This window comes from Phocoena phocoena, chromosome 2 (genome assembly GCF_963924675.1).
Source record: "Phocoena phocoena chromosome 2, mPhoPho1.1, whole genome shotgun sequence".
NCBI classification, from domain to species: domain Eukaryota; kingdom Metazoa; phylum Chordata; class Mammalia; order Artiodactyla; family Phocoenidae; genus Phocoena; species Phocoena phocoena.
In genome coordinates, this window is record NC_089220.1 from 119,443,238 (window position 1) to 119,462,783 (window position 19,546).

At 39.4% G+C, this 19,546-nt stretch overlaps 1 protein-coding gene across 1 annotated transcript; it reads right to left on the bottom strand.

Moving 5' to 3' along the window:
• Nucleotides 1–18,620, bottom strand: HYKK (hydroxylysine kinase). Its single transcript, XM_065872755.1, has 4 exons — nucleotides 18,275–18,620; nucleotides 17,233–17,372; nucleotides 7,898–8,081; nucleotides 1–461 (listed from the first exon to the last, which is right to left on the bottom strand). Exons 1-4 carry the CDS (start codon nucleotides 18,618–18,620, stop codon nucleotides 1–3), a joined length of 1,131 nt encoding a protein of 376 aa, XP_065728827.1.
• Between the last annotated feature and the right edge of the window lie 926 nt (nucleotides 18,621–19,546).

Sequence of the window (19,546 nt, forward strand, 5' to 3'; positions counted from 1 at the left end):
TCACATGGAGATCCCAGATTCATAGGACTTGGCAATTTCAAACCAGATTTCTTCTACAGCTTTCTGGCCCATGTCAAACATTTGCTGTAAGTGCTTCCACCCAGTTTTTGCAGTAATCATGAGGTACTCTTTGTTCTCTGGGTATAGCTGGCAAGAGTATGCAGCTAAGACAAGTGACTGACAAAAACGACTGCAAACAAGTAGAAACAAAGCACCCCTCTCCACAGGTGTCAGTGGGACTACACTTTCAAACCCTGCAAGGACATGACCTCCTACTTGTATAGGAGTCTTGCTTTCAATCATCATGTACATGATGGTGATTGCCACTTCAAACACATAGTAGCCATAGCTCATGTCATCAAAATCTAAAATCCCAGACACTTGATATACAGCATCTCCAAAGGCTGACTTGCTGGACTCTATTAAAATGTTATGGTCGTTAAGATCTCCATGATTGATACCTGAAAGGAGAAAAATCAAGCCAAGTAAAAACAGTTGTTCAATACCCTAGTTCATTCTCTTTCCATTTCTCTTCCTCAGGTATGGACATTCAGATAATTTGATAAGCAGTCAGAGATAAAGAGCTAATCCCTCTTTTTCTTGAAATAAAATAATTTCCTCTGAAAAGGATAAAAGCAGTTAATTTTGGTGGTTGTTTTTGCTTTTGTTTCTCATCAATACAAGACCAGAAGATGGAGACTGTAGTCATTGTGAACATCTGATTTTGGCTATGAGCCAAGTAAAGGGAAAGAACTGTACACACACACACACACACACACACACACACACACCTACGTGTGTGCCTATTCATATTATTATAAGAAGCAAAGAGTCCTAGAATGAACCAGATGTGCCTTTATTTTAACCTAGGATTTCTAAAAGAAATTTCTGATGACAAGGTAATTCCGAATGTCCCCAGTCTTTTGATTACTGGAATAGGTGGTGTTATTTTAAGACAGTACCGCTCAAAGTGGGGGGCCTGTGGCTAGTGCTGGCCCACAAACTGTTATTAGTCTGCATCAAATAAAAACAGAAATTGAGACTGTTTAGATAATTTCATAGTGGTTTTTCATCAAAGAGTATGACAGGGGCCTTATCTCATTAACAGTATAGGCCAGTTTGGGTGTTGTCAAATGTGCATGGTAAGTCATATATGGTGTGAGCCGTGAACTAATCTTGAATAGTAGGGCCATGTATCAGGCTGCAGTGGGTTGGGAGAAAACCCCAAACTTTTACCATGGATAGTTTGAGAAGCACTGATTTAAACCACTGAGTGAGGGGACTTCCCTGGTGGTGCAGTGGTTAAGAATCCGCCTGCCAATGCAGGGGACACAGGTTCAAGCCCTGGTCCAGGAAGATCCCACATGCCACGTAGCAACTAAGTCCGTGTGCCACAACTACTGAGCCTGTGCTCTAGAGCTCGCGAGCCACAACTACTGAAGACTGCACGCCTAGAGCTCGTGCTCCACAAAAAGAGAAGCCACCGCAATGAGAAGCCCATGCACTGCAACGATGAGTAGCCCCTGCTCGCTGCAACTAGAGAAAGCCCGTGTGCAGCAACGAATACCCAACGCAGCCAAAATAAATAAATTTATTTAATAAATAAATAAATAAACCTCTGAGTGAGGATTAGGAGGAGATGGGGATGTCCACGCCTACTGAAGCAGTTAGTCATGTACTTTATAAGTACATGATATAAAGTCCACAATATTAGCTTCTAAATATAATGTTGATTTCTTCTATATGAGTTAGTATTGTGTAATTCATGTTAGGTGATATGGCACAGCTGGTGGCCTGTAAAAGCAATGAATATTACTGTAAACTACATGCTTCTGATTTTGGGGTTCATCATACAACTGATGCCATGTCATAGTTTTACTGGCAATATTTTTTCTTTCTAGAGGTTCATAAAGTAATTGGATATCTTGTACAGTCAAATGGCATTTTAGAATCAATGAAATGTTACTTCACTAATGCAATCTGTATATGCAAAAACCTCTCTCATTTTGTTGCTTCTCTTCACATGTCCAATGGCCTATTAAGAAATGATACAGGGCTTCCCTGGTGGCGCAGTGGTTGAGAGTCCGCCTGCCGATGCAGGGGACACGGGTTCGTGCCCCGGTCCGGGAGGATCCCACATGCCGCGGAGCGGCTGGGCCCGTGAGCCATGGCCGCTGGGCCTGCGTGTCCGGAGCCTGTGCTCCACAACGGGAGAGGCCACAACAGTGAGAGGCCCGCATACCGCAAAAAAAAAAAAAAAAAAAAAAAAAAAAAAAAGAAATGATACAGCTACTCAATGCTTGGAATAAAATGACAAAAGTTGTTGAATTTGAGAATTAACGAAAGAAAAGAAAGAGTTCTGATCCAGATGGCAGAGTGAATTCATTCTTTGATAACCCCAATATACATAGCAATGATAAAAGTAAAAAGAGAAAACAATAAATATACAGCCAGCCTCAAAACCAAGATAGATTTATACACTAAAAACAGAATAGAAATGCCAAGCACAAGCAGAGCAGGAATAAAGCCACAGGCTTGTCTATTGTGTTCAGATCAGCAGTGTGCTTTCCCCCTTTGGGAGAAGGAACTTAAAATGCTACCTGCTGGTTGGGAAACAGACTCACCACATGAAGCTGGAGGCAGTGATGAGGGCTTCCCAACTCTTAAAAGGATGACAAAATCTGCTACAACCCACTGTTTAGACTACTGCAGGTCAAAGGAGGCAGAAGGACAAAAATATAGCCTTAAAACCAAATGCCAAACCAGGCTGCTGTGTGACTATATTCTATGCCTGATCATTCGAGTTACTGAAGTCTTTGGTTCAGTGTCTATAGTCAGTTTCTTGTTCTTGCTCATGATACCTTATTTCCCTGTGTGCTGATATAGAGTATGTTCTCTGGCCACAAGGCAGTTACTCTAGAAAAATAATCAAGAAGAACTTCTAAAACTGAAAAATACAATGAAAAAATTAAAAACACAATGGTTGGGTTTAAGAGGTTAGACATAGCTAAAGAGAGAATCGATAAACTAGAAAATTGTTGAAAATGCAGCACGGGCAGAGAAAAAGGTTAACACACACACACACACACGTGTGCGCGAGAAGGTAATATACACAGAGGATTCAGTGAGAAGGTCTAACATGAGCTTAATTGGAGTCTCAAAAGGAGAAAAAAGAGAGAAAGGTGCAGAGGCAAGAATTCTCCATAAATGGTGAAAGACCATGTACACACACAGATTTGAGAAACCTGAGTAGATCAAGAAAAAAAAATATTTTAAGAAAACATCTGAAAAGCATCCCAAAGGAGAAAAAGACAAAAGCAACAGACTGACAGTTGGCCTCTCAGCAGCAATGGAAGCTAGAAGACAGGGGAATTCTAAAATTCTAAACCCATGAAATCTAAAGTTCTATAGGCTGTGAAAATCTCCTCAGGGACGAAGACAAAATAAAAAACATTTTCAGACAAAATCAGAGAGAGTTCACCATTAGATAACTGCATTAAAGGAAATTCAGAAGGTTGTATTTCAGGCAGGAATAAAATAACTCCAGACAGAAGGTTTGGGGTGCTGGAAGATAAAAAGGGAATATATAAGTAAATCTAAATAAACTAGACTCTAAAACAAAAATAATAATGTCTTTTGTGGTGAAAATATAGAATTAAAGTTTACTAAAACAGCAGCATATGAGTCAGGAAAGAGATAAATGGAATGAAAGTATTTTAAGGTCCTTGTATTGTCTTGAATAATATCAGACTTTGATAAGTTAAAGTCACATGTTAGAATTCCTAAGGTAATCATTCAAAGAATAGAGAGTATATAATTTTCAAACTGCGGGAGAGAGAGAGAAAAAAAAGACAAAAATAATTAGCACAAAAACAATTCACTCAAAAGAAGGGCAAAAAGGAAAAGAAAAAATGGAAAAGAGAAAAAAATCAAGAGAACAAAAATATGATGGGATAGCTATATAATGTCAGATGGAGTAGACATTAAGGCAGAAAACAATGGCAGAGATGAAGAAGGATACTTTATATTGATAAAAGATACAATTTCCTAGTAAGACAACAATTCAAATTTTATATGCATGTTGCCTTGAAATATATAAAGCAAAATTTGACAGAAATACAAATAAAAATAGACAATCCACAATCAGACTGGGAGATTTTATATATACTTTTCTTAATAATTATTAGAACAAGCAGACAAAAAGATAACAGTATAGAAAACTTAAACAACATGATTAACAAATTTGACCTACTGGACATATGTATAACTCTGTACCCAGCACCTACTAAATACATTCTTTTTAGCACACAGGGACCATTTTTTAAAAATTACCAAATGCTTCATTATAAAGTAAATCTTAACAAATTTCAGAGTACTAAAATCATATAGAGCTGCTCTGTCCCACATAGTAGCCACTTGCCACAAGTTACCATTTAAATTCATTAAGATTAAATAAAATAAAAAATCCAATTCCTTAGTTGCACCAGTCATTCAAGTGCTCAGTAGCCACACAAAAGCTAGTGTGTTAGACATCACAAATACAGAACATTTCCATCATTGAAGAAAATTCTACTCGAAAGCACTGATACAAAATACGTTCTCTGACCATAATACAATTACAGTAGAAGTCAACAGTAAAAGGACAATCAAAAATTTCATCGTATATATCTTTTATTGATCTATATCAATGGAGAGGTAGACCAATGTTCATGGATTATCTTACTCGATCTTATAATAGAAATATATATACCCATTTTCTCCAAATGTGTATATAGATTCAATTCTAGCCAAAATCTAGCCAAAATCTCAACAAAATTTGTCTTTAAACATGACACGCTGATTCCAAAACTGATATGGAAATGTAAAGGACCAAAAATACTCAAGACCCTCTTATAGAAGAACAAGAAGGTGGGAGGACATGTTCTACCAGATATGAAGACTTAAAAAGTTAAAGAAATTAAGATACTATGGTAATCTTTAGGTATGCTCAAAAATATTCCACTTATCTTCCTTCTAGGAACATGCTGGGTTGCAATTCCCTGCTTCTCCAAAAGTTGTATGCGGCCGTGCGGCTTTTTTTGGCCACTTACATACGAACAGAAATGACATCACTTCAGGGCAGAAGCTTTAAGATCCAGCGTACAATTTACTACATTTTCTTTCCCCATAGCAACATTCCAGTTGATGAAAGTTCCATCAGTCTAAATCCCAAAGTGAGAAAACACAGAGCCCTAGTGAATCCATGATAGACCTGCAGCTTGAGTTGGAACTAATAAACCTTTGTTATTATAGTCCACAAGAATTTGGGGGTTATTTGTTACTGCAGCATGACCTAGCCTAGCTGATACACAGTGTGGTATGGGTGCAGAGACTGACAAATAGACCAATAGAGTAAAATAGAGTCCAAAGACATATTTGATTTACAACAGAGGTAGTACTGGAAAACAAAAGGAAAAACATGGCGTTTCAATAAATGTTGGTGAGAAAATTTATCAGCCATAAGAAAAATTCACACCATATATAAAAATAAATTCCAGATGGATTATAGGCCTATTATGAAAGGCAAAAAACTAAAACTTTAGGAAGATAATATAGGGTAATATCTCATGACCACAGGTAGGGAAAATTTTTTTCAGAAAACACTTACCATGAGGTAAAAGATTGATATATTTTAAACCAATAAATTAAGGATTATTCATCAAAACATATCATGAAGAGAGTGAAAAGACAAGCCACAGAATGGAACAAAATATTTGTAACACATATAACCAACCAGGGGCTTGTATCCAGAAAATATTTTGAACTTCTAAAATCAATGAGAAAAAAAATCCCAATAGAAAAACAGGCAAAAGACTTGAATAGGCACTTCACAAAAGAATATATCCAAATGGCCAATAATTGGGAAATGTATATTAAAACCACAATAAGCAACCATTACACACACATCAGATTTGCAAAAATTAAAGTCTGATAGTACCAAGGTTGTAGAGGAATATAAATTTTTTTCTCTGCTAGTAGTGGTACAAAGTCATACAACCACCTTGGCATTAATAATGCCACCTTGTTTGGCATTATCTCTGAAGTTGAAAATGGACATGAACTATGATTCAGCAATCCTACCCCTGAGCTCATGAAGTCATATACTCAAAGAACTCATGAACATGTATAGCAAGAGACACAAGAATATTCACAGAGCACTGTTCTTAACAGACCCAAACTGGAAAGAACTCAAATATCTTTAAAAAGTAGAATAGCTAACGTGTGGTATATTTATGAATCACATACTCTACAGTAATAAAAGTTAAAAATAAGCTATAGCCACATGCAACAACATGGATAATCTTACAGAAGTACTATTAAGAAAAAAAAAAAAGGTTAAGACACAAGTGAATATATACTGCAGGGAGACGGGACAGGGAGACCAGTTAGGAGGCTACAGCAATAATCCATTTGAGAAATGATGGTAGTTTGGACCAAGTGGTGGTAGTAAATGTGGGGAACAGGGTTAGAAGTAGGGTATTCTTTGAAGTTAGAACTGATAGAATTTGACTGGATGTGAAGTGTGGGAGAAAGAACAAAGTCAAGCTGATGACTTGTAGGTGTTTGGTCAGATTAACTAAGCGAATGGTGGATACTATTTTAACGGAATGAAGATGACTGGGAGGGGGAAACAGGTTTGAGGGGGAAAAAGATCAACTTTTTTTTTTTTTTTTTTTACCACATTGTGTTTACACAAAGTAAGTGCTATTGGACTGAACTGTGCCCGCTCACCCCCCCCACCCTGAGTTCCCTGCAAATCTATGTTGAAGCCCTAACCCTCAGTGCAATGGTATTTGGAGATGAGGCCTTTGGGAAATAATTAGGTTTAGGGGAGATCCTGAGTGTGGGGCCTTCATGATGGGATTAGTGTCTTCATGAGAAGAGATACTGGAGAGCTTGCTGGCTCTCTCTCCACCATGTGAGGAGGACACAGAGAGAAGAGAGTCCTTACTAGAACCTGACCATGCTGGCACCCTGATCTCAGACATCTAGTCTCCAGAGCTATGAGAAACACATTTCTGTTGTTTAAGCCACCCAGTCATTTGTGTTTTTTTAATGGCAGCCTGAGCTGACTATTACAGAAAGCAGAGGACAAAAAGGATGTTCAAAGCCTATCCTCGGCTTTATTAGAAATGCCCCCTCAGTTCCTTGCCCTTTGACCAGTACTTCATTCTGGGTCAGAAGGTTTGTTACACCCTAAAGAAATTGTCGTGCATGTGCATAAGGAGATATGCCCTAGATTGCTCATTGCAGCATCATTTATACAGAAAAAGAAAAAGGAACCAACTAAAATTCCATTACCAAGAGGATAGACCCAAAAAAATTACATTAAAATAAATTGTGGAACACACACACACACACACACACACACACACACTATGGAATATTATTCAGCAGTTAAAGCTAACCAACTAAATGAACTAGAACTACACATATTAAATGGATCAATCTGAAAAACAATGTTGAATAAAAAAGCAGGTTGTAGAATGATAATATACAGCGTGATGCCATTTATCTAAAGTTTGAAAGCATGCAAAATACCACTGTAGGTAATTTATGAATATATACATATGTAGTAATATTAAAACATATGCAAATTTAGTACGGAGGGGAGAGGTAGAATCATGTAAAGTTTAGAGGGGGCTTCAAATGTAGCAATTTTAAGGGATTACAGGGGCTTCAAATGTAGCAATTTTAAGGGAAGTGAAAGTATTATTCTTTAAAAGCAACAGGAGCAAATCTGACAAAGTTTTAAGATTTGATAAAGCTAAGTTGTACCTCCATACTTTGCTGATGGCTTGAAATTTGACAATTTAAAAATCAAGAAAAATACTGATTTGAATGGGGGGATACTCACATTCTCGAAAATGACTTAATTTGGTCATTACTTCATCCTTGAACAGCTGAACAACCTGTTCGACAATCTCTCGATTCCGATTCTGGCCCAAGGCATACAGGTATTTCTCCAAAAGAGGAACGTTTTTCAGATTCCAGATGAAGTTCTCCCGATGAAGACTACTTAACTTTGGGTGATGGAATTTCTAAATCAAAAGCAAAGAAACTCTTAGACTTTTAACAGCACAACCACTATGGAGAGGTCCGCACCCTCCAAAGGGTGGGCTGGGTGTGCCTTAGGGAAAGAGCTGGCATTCTCTCATGGTCACTGACTTGCTCCATTGACCTTCATCCACAAAGTGGTAATAACATCATATTTCTAGAGGATCTCATAGTTTTGAGAACACATTCCCATCTTCCCCGATCCTCACAACTGGGCAAAGATAGGTGCCACCATCTGCAGCCTACCAAAGGAATGGAGGCAGCTCTAAAGAACTCTGTGCTGGGCCCCCTGCTCCCTCTCCGACTTCGTCTTCAACAACTTGTTTTCACTCTCTTGTAACCACACTGACACTGGCCTCCCTGCTGTTCAAGGAACATGCCAGGCACGTTCCCACCCTTTTACGTTTGCTGTTTCTTCCTCCTGGGGACCCCAGGAATCCGTATGGCTAACGCCCTCGTTTCCACCAGGTCTTTACTCAGAAATCACCTTCTGGGGGAGGGTTCCCTGACCACTCCATCTAAAATTTCAACCCTTTCTCCAATATTTCATATCCCTCCTCTCTGCTTTTTTTTTCTTTGTAAGCACTTGGTACAAAATGCTGTCTAACAGTCACCATGATTCCCTTACTTACCTTGTTATCCTTGCTAGAACGTAAGCTCCATGAGGGTCAGGAGCTTGTTTTGGGCCTGTTTTGTTCACTTCTGTATCCCCACGTCTAGAACAGTGCCTGGCACATAGAAGGCACTGCTCAAGCAATATCTATTGAATAAATGAATGTTCTTAGCATAGACAATTCTAGAATTGGAAAGGCCTTTAGATGTTGACCACTCTATCTAAAGTTCTAAATGGCTTTGACCATCATTGCACAAATGAAGAAAAGTTCAGAGAAGGATGATGAGTTGCCACTATGGGGCTGAGGGAGGACCCGGGTTTGCAGACTCCAGTCCAGATCCCTTTCACACAGTGAGTGCCTGAAGGGGTCTTGGTTTCCACCCAGTGGAGTAGCTTTCAAATTTTTTTGACCATGACTTGCAGTAAGAAATACGTTTTACATTGCAACCTGGTATACAGGTAACACACACCTAGGGGAAAAAAGTTTCTGTAACAATACTTACAACCTTACATGTGCTGTATTCTGAGATTTTTCACTTTATTCTATTTCTTTAAAAATGTTCCTCTAAATTGATTTTAACACCCACTCTCATGACCTGGAGTTTGAAAACCTCCCCCTGATGCTCCTGTTACTATTATCATGTCCTTGCTAAGTGGTCATGTAACCTCTGTTTGAATACTTCCTGCAGGAGGTACTTTTTACCCTCATTGAGATGGCTCTGTGTTCTCTCTTTTGCAGAGCTAAAAGCTGCCTCTCCCATAGTGTCTATGCAATGGGTTCCAACTGTGACCTCTGGGGCCACGGGAACAGGATTAGTTCTCCCCCACATGACTGTCCTCTTGATATCTGAAGACAGCACTTCTGCCCCACAGTCTCTTCTGTAGAGTAAACCTTTCTAGTTCCTTCAGTTGTTCCTCACATGACATGGTTTTGAATCTCCTGACCATCTGCTGTGTTAAATGTCACTGTGGATCACAAAAATACTCTACACAGTAAGCACTGAAAAACACTGTTAGGAGTTGTGACTTCTGGGGAGTAGGACTGGAAAGGAACTAATAATGAAAATGATGGTAGAGAGAAAAAAGGTTCATTTTACACCTTTCAGTACTGCTTCAGTACTGATACTTTTACCATGTGCATATATTACTTTTATTTTTAAAGAAGGCAAAATATAACACTCTTGTTGGGTTTGCAATAGAGCAACCATCCGTTCAGGGAAGGATCCGAGTCAGTTTCTAAAATGGTAGCACTGTTACCCCGTGCATCCCACTCTGGTATGGAGTAGTGGGAAGAATACTTGGGATCTGGACTTGGAATCAGACAGATCTGGGTTTCAACTGGTTTTATCACTTAATATCTCAGATCTTAGTTTCCTTAACAGTAAGATCAGGTATCAATACCAACCTCACAGGGAATGTAAATTGGTGTAGCCACTATGGAAAACAGCATGGAGGTTCCTCAAAAAACTAAAGAGTTGCCATATGATCCAGCAATCCCACTCCGGGTCATATACCCAGACAAAACTATAATTTGAAAAGATACATGCATCCCTGTGTTCATAGCAGCACTGTTTACAATAGCCAACCTAAATGCAACCTAAAGCCAACCTAGGAAGCAACCTAAATGTCCATCAACAGATGAATGGATAAAGAAGATGTGATACATGTATACAATGGAATATTCCTCAGCCATAAAAAGAATGAAATAATGCCATTTGCAGCAACATGAATGGACCTAGATATTATCATACTAAGTGAAGTAAGTCAGAAAGAGAAAGACAAATAGCATACGATATTACTTACATGTGGAATCTAAAATATGACAAAAGTGAACTTATCTACAAAACATTAACAGACTCACAGATAGAGAGGGAAGACTTGTGGTTGCCAAGGTGAAGAGGAGGTGGGGGAGGGAAGGACTGAGAGTTTGGGATTAGCAGTTGCAAACTATTATATATAGGATGGATAAACAGCAAGTTCCCACTGTATAGCACAGGGAACTATATTCAATATCCTGTAATAAACCATAATGGAAAAGAATATGAAAAAGAATATATATACACAAGTATAACTGAATCACTTTGTTATACAGCAGAAATTAACACATTGTAAATCAACTATACTTCAATAAAATAAAATTTAAAAAATACCAACCTCATGGTCATCTGTTGATAAGCTAAGACATGAAATAAAGATTTCATACATAATAGGTTCTCAATAAATGTTTGTTGAATGTGAACCTTGCAGCTTATGTGCCTGACTTCTCCGGCCTTTCCATCCTTTGGCTCCTTAGCACACCAACCTGAGTTTCTGATAGTTTAATCACTACCCTTTATTAGCCTATCTAAACCTACCCCTTTTCAGCTTCCTCACTCTACCTCTGACACCAATTCCCATTTCTCAAGCACCTTGTTTCCTCTGCTACAAAGCTCTGACCACACTTATAAGCCCACCCTATATTTTCTCCTTTCTTGTACTTAAATGAATCTCCTAAGATTGACCTCCAGCCCATTTGTGAACCAAGCAGCAACCAAATTCCAGTACAGATCAGTTGGTCCCTTCACTTGTGAACGCTCAGTTATGGCAACAACCAGAACTGCGCTGTACTCTGGGCTCCTTGTACTCTGGGCCCCCCAGGCCTGCCCAGCCACTGGAAGCTTCAATGGCCCAGCCACATCCCCAGCAGAGCAGTCACAGCCTCTGCCACACCCCTGGGATTAAAATTCTGCACCTGTGTGGTATCTTGTGCAGACTCCGTGGTTCCTAGTGCTTATACAGAAATTAAAAACTTACCACCTGCAAAGCCATGGGGGGAGGTTAGGTGAGGGGATGAACAATGGGAATAAAGCATGATAAAATGCATTATAATACCTAGTGGGAAATGCTTCTCTTGGTTTCCTCTAGGACTCCCCTGTCCCCTGCGAGACAACTTAAGTTGCACAGCAGAGTGGCAGGTGGTTAACTACACAGCAGAACTCACTGTCGGCAATAATGTGGTGCTATCTCCCCCTGAGAACTGTATTTTCCATTTCAGAATTTAGCAGCAAAAGTTGAAACCTCAATGGCAACAGGCATATTAATAAAGGCCACAGGTAGTGTAGAAGGAAAGATCAGTAATAAAAAAGTCCTCTGTAACAGACACTCATCTCAATAGCTCATTTTGTAGATTTGATTCTGAGGATGGTAGAGAGACTTTCCTGAGCCTTCCAATCCATTCAAAGGTCTTTCTAAATAAAAGTAATATATGAAGAAAATTTCCTAACTGTACACTTAATTAGGAGAGCCTACTTCAATCCAAATTATATTAATGTTCAGAAATTGATGTTTTTAATGGATGTCCACAAATGGATTTACCCCAAATTAATTGAAAACTATTATGACAGAAATGCTTAAACATTTACTAACCAAACCCTCAGTAAATATCTATTGAATAAACAAATAGAGTGCAAGGTGAAATGGTAATTATTGTCAACATAGAGAAAAGTCTTTCAATTGGCAAACATTTACTGAGCACTAACTATGGGATAGTGTGGTCTCGGACTCACAGAATGTATAGTTTAGTGACTCATTTTGGGGTGATGGGATTACTATTAACTTAAAATTTTTTTGTATGTTAATCTGACTTTCTTTAATGAGTCACTGAAAGGGCTTTTAATCAAAAAAGAGTTATTTCTATTTGGGGATAAAAAGGTAAATAAATACTAAATATTTCGAGTGTAATATATATTTCAGTTTCTGGCCAAGAGGGAGTAACAGGGTTTACCCTCCTGGTTGAAATAGTTACAACACTGGACAAAATATATAAAACAATAGTTTTAAAGTTACTAGACATCAGGCAATGAAGGACAGGGATCCCTGAGAGATGGAGAACAAATGAGGTGAGTTTGTTTCGGATTTTGGCCTTGATAGAGGTGGAAGCGCAGGGAGGGGAGACCCAGGCAGAGCCCAGGGAACTCTCTGAGTTGAGGAAGCAGAGCATCTAGGAAGACCAAAGCTGCTAGAGTTTTCAGGATAGATGACCAGAAAACAGGTTGCTACAGAGAGAGAAAGCACTCTAGAGATCTGGAGAATCTGGCAGATCAGTGTATGAGTATGAGGAAGCTACTCAATGCTGGGGAAAGAACCACCTGAAAGGATTAGAGGGAATAGTACTTGGATACACAGGGTCAGGAATAGCACCTGTTCCCACCAATCATACTCATAGTTCATGGGACATTGGGTAGAGAACTCAGAAGGGTCTTGCATTAATAGCGGGAAATAATTGTCCCTAGACTAAACCCAGCCCTGGTCCCAGCAAGTACTGAAAGCAAGACACAAAAGCACCAAACTGCTTCAACTGCATCCACTCAAGGAAGCTCAATGAACACAAAGCACAAGAAACATGACCAAAACTATACCAAGACACATCATGATCAAAGTGCTCAAAAGTAGAGATAGAGAAAATCTTAAGGACACACACACACACACACACACACACACACAGAGGACATATTACGTTTAGAGGAACCATCTGACAGCAGATTTCTTGTCAGAAACAATGCAAGAGAAGAAAGTAGTGCAATGTGTTTAAAGCATGTTGGAAAAGACAGTCAACCTAGATGTTTATGTCCAATGAAAGTATCTTTCAAAAACGAAGGTGAGGGCTTCCCTGGTGGTGCAGTGGTTGAGTCTGCCTGCCGACGCAGGGGACACGGGTTTGTGCCCCGGTCCGGGAAGATCCCACATGCCGCGGAGCGGCTGGGCCCCGTGAGCCATGGCCGCTGAGCCTGCGTGTCTGGAGCCTTTGCTCAGCAACTGGAGAGGCCACAACAGTGAGAGGCCAAAGTACCGCCAAAAAAAAAAAAAAAGGAAGGTGAAACAAAGACATAAGAAAGCTGAAAAAAATTCATTACCAGCAGCCTGACACTGCAAGAAATATTAAGGAAGTCCTTTAGGTAGAAGGAAATAATATGGATCTACAAAAAGTATGAAGAGCACTGGAAAAGGTAACCATATAGTCAAATATATCATTTTTCCCTAATTAAATCTCTTTAGAAGATAATTGAAAGTTTAAACAAAAATAATAACAATGTATAAGTAAAAGGTATGACAACAATAGAATAAGGACAGGAAGGAAGAAACAGAAGTATACTATGTCAGGTGCATATACCATACATGAAATGATATAACTTGAAGATAGACTGTGATGTTAAAGATGTATTCTATAAACCCTAAAGTAATGACTAAAATAAACAGAGTTATAGCTATAAGCCAACAAAGGAGATTAAATGAAATAAAAAAATACACGAACCAAAAGAAGGCAGAAAAAAAAGCAAATTCGAGAATAAAGAATAGATGTGACAAACAGAAAACAAATATCAAGATGATAGGCTTAAACCTAACCATATAAAAAATCATATTAAATGTAAATGGTCTAAACATCCCAACTGGAGGTCACAGATTATCATATTGGATAAAAAAGCAGGACTCATGTATATGCTGCCTACAAGAAATACACTTCTACTATAAAGTACCAAAGAATTTTCCCCTTGTTCCCAGAAGACTATAAATATCAAGTCTCTGAAGGTAGAGAGAATTTAAAAAATCTCCTAAAGCTTATTGTTAAAGTGTTCTCAGCCCTGTCTCATCTCTCACTTAACTCTCCTTAATGTTAAAGTGTTCTCAGCCCTGTCTCATCTCTCACTTAACTCTCCTTAAGGTTCTACCTTACTCTTTTCTCTAAAGCACCAACCAGATAGAAAAAAAAACTGTGGACAGAATCAGGGAGTGGGAGCAGGCAGGCTGATCCCACCGGGTACTAATGGAGCACATGTGAAATGCGTAGAGGCTGATCTGCTTTCCTGTATGGCAGGAAACCTTAGCTTCCACAGATCTCAACACTTTCTAGACCCCATCTCTGACATTTTCCCCTCCCTCTGGTCCTTTGTTCTAGGCTGTGGAGGCAACCACTTGATTGCTACCAGAGAGAACCCTGCCTACTTTAGAATGGAGCTGTGTCCCAGCAGACCCAGGTTACAGTCCATGTCCTGCTCAGTCCTTTCCTCTCTCACACCCTTAACATTAAATCAGTCACCAAATTTGGTTGGCTCTTTCTCTCTATTTTTTTTTGTGGTACGCGGGCCTCTCTCACTGTTGTGGCCTCTTCCGTTGAGGAGCACAGGCTCAGCGGCCATGGCTCACAGGCCCAGCCACTCCGAGGCATGTGGGATCCTCCCGGACCAGGGCACGAACCCGTGTCCCCTGCATCGGCAGGCGGACTCTCAAACACTGCGCCACCAGGGAAGCCCTGGTTGGCTCTGTCTCTTAAATATATCTTGAACCTTTTCTTGGTTCAAGCCCTCAATCAGCTTTTTCCTGATTACTGTATTAGCTTCCTAGATGCATTCCCTGCCTGCATTCTGGCTTTCTGCCAATCTACCTATCATATTGGCCCTCAGAGGGCTATAAATTAGAATTTTTTTTCCTGTTTAAAAACCCACCAAGTCTCCCTACTGAGCAAGCAAATAAGACAAAGTCCAAACTCCTTAGTGTCATATATGATAACATATTTTATAATCTTACTCCACCCTATGTTTCCAACTTTATCCCCTGTCTCTCTCAGGTTTAACCCCTATACTCCAGCCACAGTGAATTATTCAGAGGTTCTAGAACATAGTCATTGTACTGCCATGATTTTTTCATGCTCTTTCCTTTCACTGAGCAAGCACCCTTCCTCCTTTTCTCTGACTGACTGATGGATTTGAAACTTTTAAGAACTAGCTCAAAAGTTTTTTTTTTTAGTTAAAATTTTTTTTTTATGAAGCCCTCCTTGAATACGTACTATGTGTTTGACACTGCTAGACATGAAGGATAAAAGACGAGTAATTAAGATGTAGACCAATTTCTTAAGAGGGTCATTTCTTCTTATGTAGCATATGTAACAGGAAGCACAAGCAACAAAATTACAATACCATACATGATAGACTGTTACCCTGATGGCTCCCTATGAACCATGCCTCCTGGTGTGCATGCCCTTGTGCAGCTTCTCCCGGTTGACTTTGGGATTAGACACGTCACATGCTTTGGCCAATGGAATATGAGCTAGCATGATTCAAGCAGAGGCTTGATAAGCATTTGTACACTGGGGCTTGTCCTCTTGGCACTCTCTCTTGGAAGACAGCAGCTGTGTTGTGAGGATGCTCAAGGCCATCCTGGAGGATGAGACACCAGGTGAAGAGAAGAGGACACATGGAGAGGATCTGAAGCACCGCAGCTGAACTCCCAGCTGCATATAGCTGCACGAGTGACCCCAATTAACACCAAGAAGAGCAGAGAGGCCAGTCAACCCACAGAATCATATGGGTTGACAAGATGTACAAGTTCTGATGAAGCAAAGAGAAGGAAGTGATCCTCTTCGTACAGCCTGGGAAGAGAAAGAAGGGTCCAGGGAAGATTTCACAGAGGAGGTGGTGCCTGGGCTGTGTGTTGAAGGATAAGTAGGAATTTTTCAGAGCAGGGGAAAATGTATTACTGGTTGAGAAGATGGCATATGCAAAGGCGCAGATGCATGAAACAGAAAGGCACATTCAGGGAATGACGGGAAGTTCTATTCTGGTGGTAAGAGAAGCATGAAAGGGGAGACATGGACAATGAGACTGAGCAGGGGAGAGGCAGGGATGAGGCCACACAGTGCCTCGTCTGAAAGAAACGCTGAGGACCTCGGCCTTTACTTTGAAGTCAGTGAGAGGCCACCGAAAGGTTTTAACTATAGAACTGACATAGTCAGATCTGTAATTTTAAAAAGTAACTTTGAACTGGTATAAAGAATACATTGAAGGAGAAAAACACCTGAATGCAGGGCGGGATAGTCGAGGCAGGAATGGAAAGAAGAAGATGGATTGTAGAGACATTTGAGAGGTAGACTGGCTAGGATTTAGTGAGTAATTGGAAATGTTTCACTCATACAAACTGTTGTTTACTTTTTCAAGAAAGTGTCTATCTGTCCCCCTGGAACACACTCGTCTAGGACAGGGGAATCTTTACCTTTCCCACAGTGCCTGCCATAGAAGAGGTACTTAGTGAACATTTGTTAATTAAATGAAGATGTTTCGGTAGGTCTGGAAAAATATTTGTCAAACAAGGTACTATTTCTATAGGACCACAGCATCCTTAACACAAGTCATTTCAATCCATTTGTAACACAGCTATTGCTTCATATAGAGGTCTGGCTATGTCTTATCTGGATGAAAACTTCAGGTTTTAATTTGTGAATGCAGACTGTTTTCAGTGAGCAGCATAAAGAATACCATGGATTTCTAAAGATGTAGGTAATCTTGCTAGTAGACTAGTAAAGTACAGACCTGGGCAGAAAGAAATCTTTTACTGTCATAAAATGTATGCATCTACTACCCTATTTCCTTCATAACACATGTTAAGAGGCGCCATATAAAAAGAGAGTCTGGCCCTAGGTGTATTTAAAGTAAAATAAATCAAAACCAACAAATAAAAAATTCTTATAAGCAAAATAAAACTCCAGATCTTACCTCCAGTGTTTTATCCAATTTGGCAGCTACTCTTCCAATTTCATATAATAGCTGGGGGCTGATGGGAATCTCAGCTATAGGCCTTCCTGGTAGATAAGTCAGCAGCCTCACCAAGTAGCTTTTGATTTCAGAGTCGCTATCTAGATGGATGGAAGTATATATCCTGTCAATTATTCTTGAAAAAATAAAAAGAGTAGAAGCTATTCTGCCTTTCCAATTACTATTGCAAAGAATAATACAGAACAAGAGAAAAAACATGCTAACCTAGGACAAGTCAGCAGGATTCTGTGAAGTAGGGCCAAATGGATCAAGCAAGCAGGTACAACAGACAGACATTAGGACATTGGAACCAGCCATTTACATACTAACATAACTGTGGCCCCAAGTCTGCTGGCCTTAGCTCTAAACATAAATCACCTTCTCTGGTAAGTGAAGGCCTAAAAAACATTTTTTATAAATTTAAAATCGAGGAAGGTATGATAAAGAAATGAGTGTTTCAGAATCACAGGCTTCTTTAGGGACAAACTGCTGCTTGGAGAACTCTATTAGATACATCTTAAGAAAAAAAGAAAGATACATCTTAGAATTGAGAGGAACCAAGTTTCACAGATGAGGTTTCCTTAAGAATTTAAGTTGTGTACCCAAGGTCACATGTACAGTAATTACAGAGCTGGGATCTAAAATTGCTGATTCTGTGTTCTTTCTACAAGATCACAGCACTGAAATATACAGCTGATCTAATGAATAAAAATATTTAATTATTTTCCTAATTAAAAATAAAAGTTCCCTTAGTTTCCACATGTCCCTTTAGGTGTTCATCCATCAGATCCTTCCCAGGCAGAAGAGTTACACCAGACCCAGGCTCTAACCACTTCTGAATCACAGCCCCAGTCTCTACTTGGGTGATGCTGTGTCTTCTCCCAACTGCTGAAAAAGTAACCCTGTCTACACTTGGAATGACATACCTGTTCTTGATATTTCTACTTGTAGCCAAAATGCAGTAATGCACATGGACAGGTGACGACCAGTGGTAGTCTCGTACCTACTGATATGAGAGAGGTTAAGTTGTCTCCTTTAGTACGACACATGGAGGCCGTTGGAAATCCAGCTGCTCTCAGAAATATGATGATGTGACTCTGCACTTCAATCAGGTCTGGAGTTTTGCTTGACTCGCTGTTGCTTATTTTGAGGACATACTCATTTGGGCCATCTGTAGTGTCTTTGGTTCTTAAAATGCATACATGAAAGTTTTGGTCATCATAGCTAGGAAGTGGCTGGATCTTGGAAACTTTTAATCCAAATACCGATTCCACTAATGCAGAGGCTTGTACCTCACTGAAAGTGGGTTTGGTAAGAGCCTGTGATTGCTGACCACCTCCACTTGACATTATTTCTAAGGAAAAAAAAAAAAAAGCCCCAAACAAATAAACTAGAAAGGGGACATATAATGAATATACTTATTTAAAATATTTTTCTTAAGACAGACCAATAATGTTTCCCAGTACTGATTCTGTATTTCTCTTGATTATGAATTTTCACTCATAAAGTTAAAAAAATCAAATGAGTGTATGAGATAAAAAAGCAGTGAATAAAAATCCTTGTACCATAAATGATTTCTAAACTCACCTCTCAAGCAAAAGGTATGTTTCCAGGGACAGAATGAAGACCAGGAAAGCACCTTGGTATCAGCAATTCCTCCACCCCTCCCAGCACCATGAACTTTATTTAAAGGGGGAAGTTAGGTCCTGAGAGGTTAGTGTCTTGCCCAAAGTTATATATAAAGTTACAGTGAGAACTCAGCTCTCTAGACTCCTAATCCATAATTATGTACTTTGGACTATATTACCATCAGTTTTGGTTTAAAATATAAATTCAAATACAGTGATCTTACTTTTCTGTGTTAAATTACAAAGGTCATCATCTAGCTTATTGCACATACTTTGAAGGGTGGGCTGATGTGCAAAGCATCACGTGAAGCACTGTGGGAGACAGGAAATGCACTTAGAGGGCTCTGAAAAGTTAACTCACGGTCACAGATATCCCAAATAATAAAAAACATAAAAGCTGTTCAAAACAAGTTATAAGGCAGTACGTGATAAACTGATAGAATGCCAAAGAAAACACTGAATTGAGTATAAACCTGAAATGACTGAATTATCACTGAAGTGACTAAGTTTACCTTAAATTGTAAAGAATAAAATTTCTACTGTTAAGCAGAATAGGGGCTTAAAATAAAAATTAAGGAGGCTTCCCCGGTGGCGCAGTGGTTGAGAGTCTGCCTGCCAATGCGGGGGGACACGGGTTCGAGCCCTGG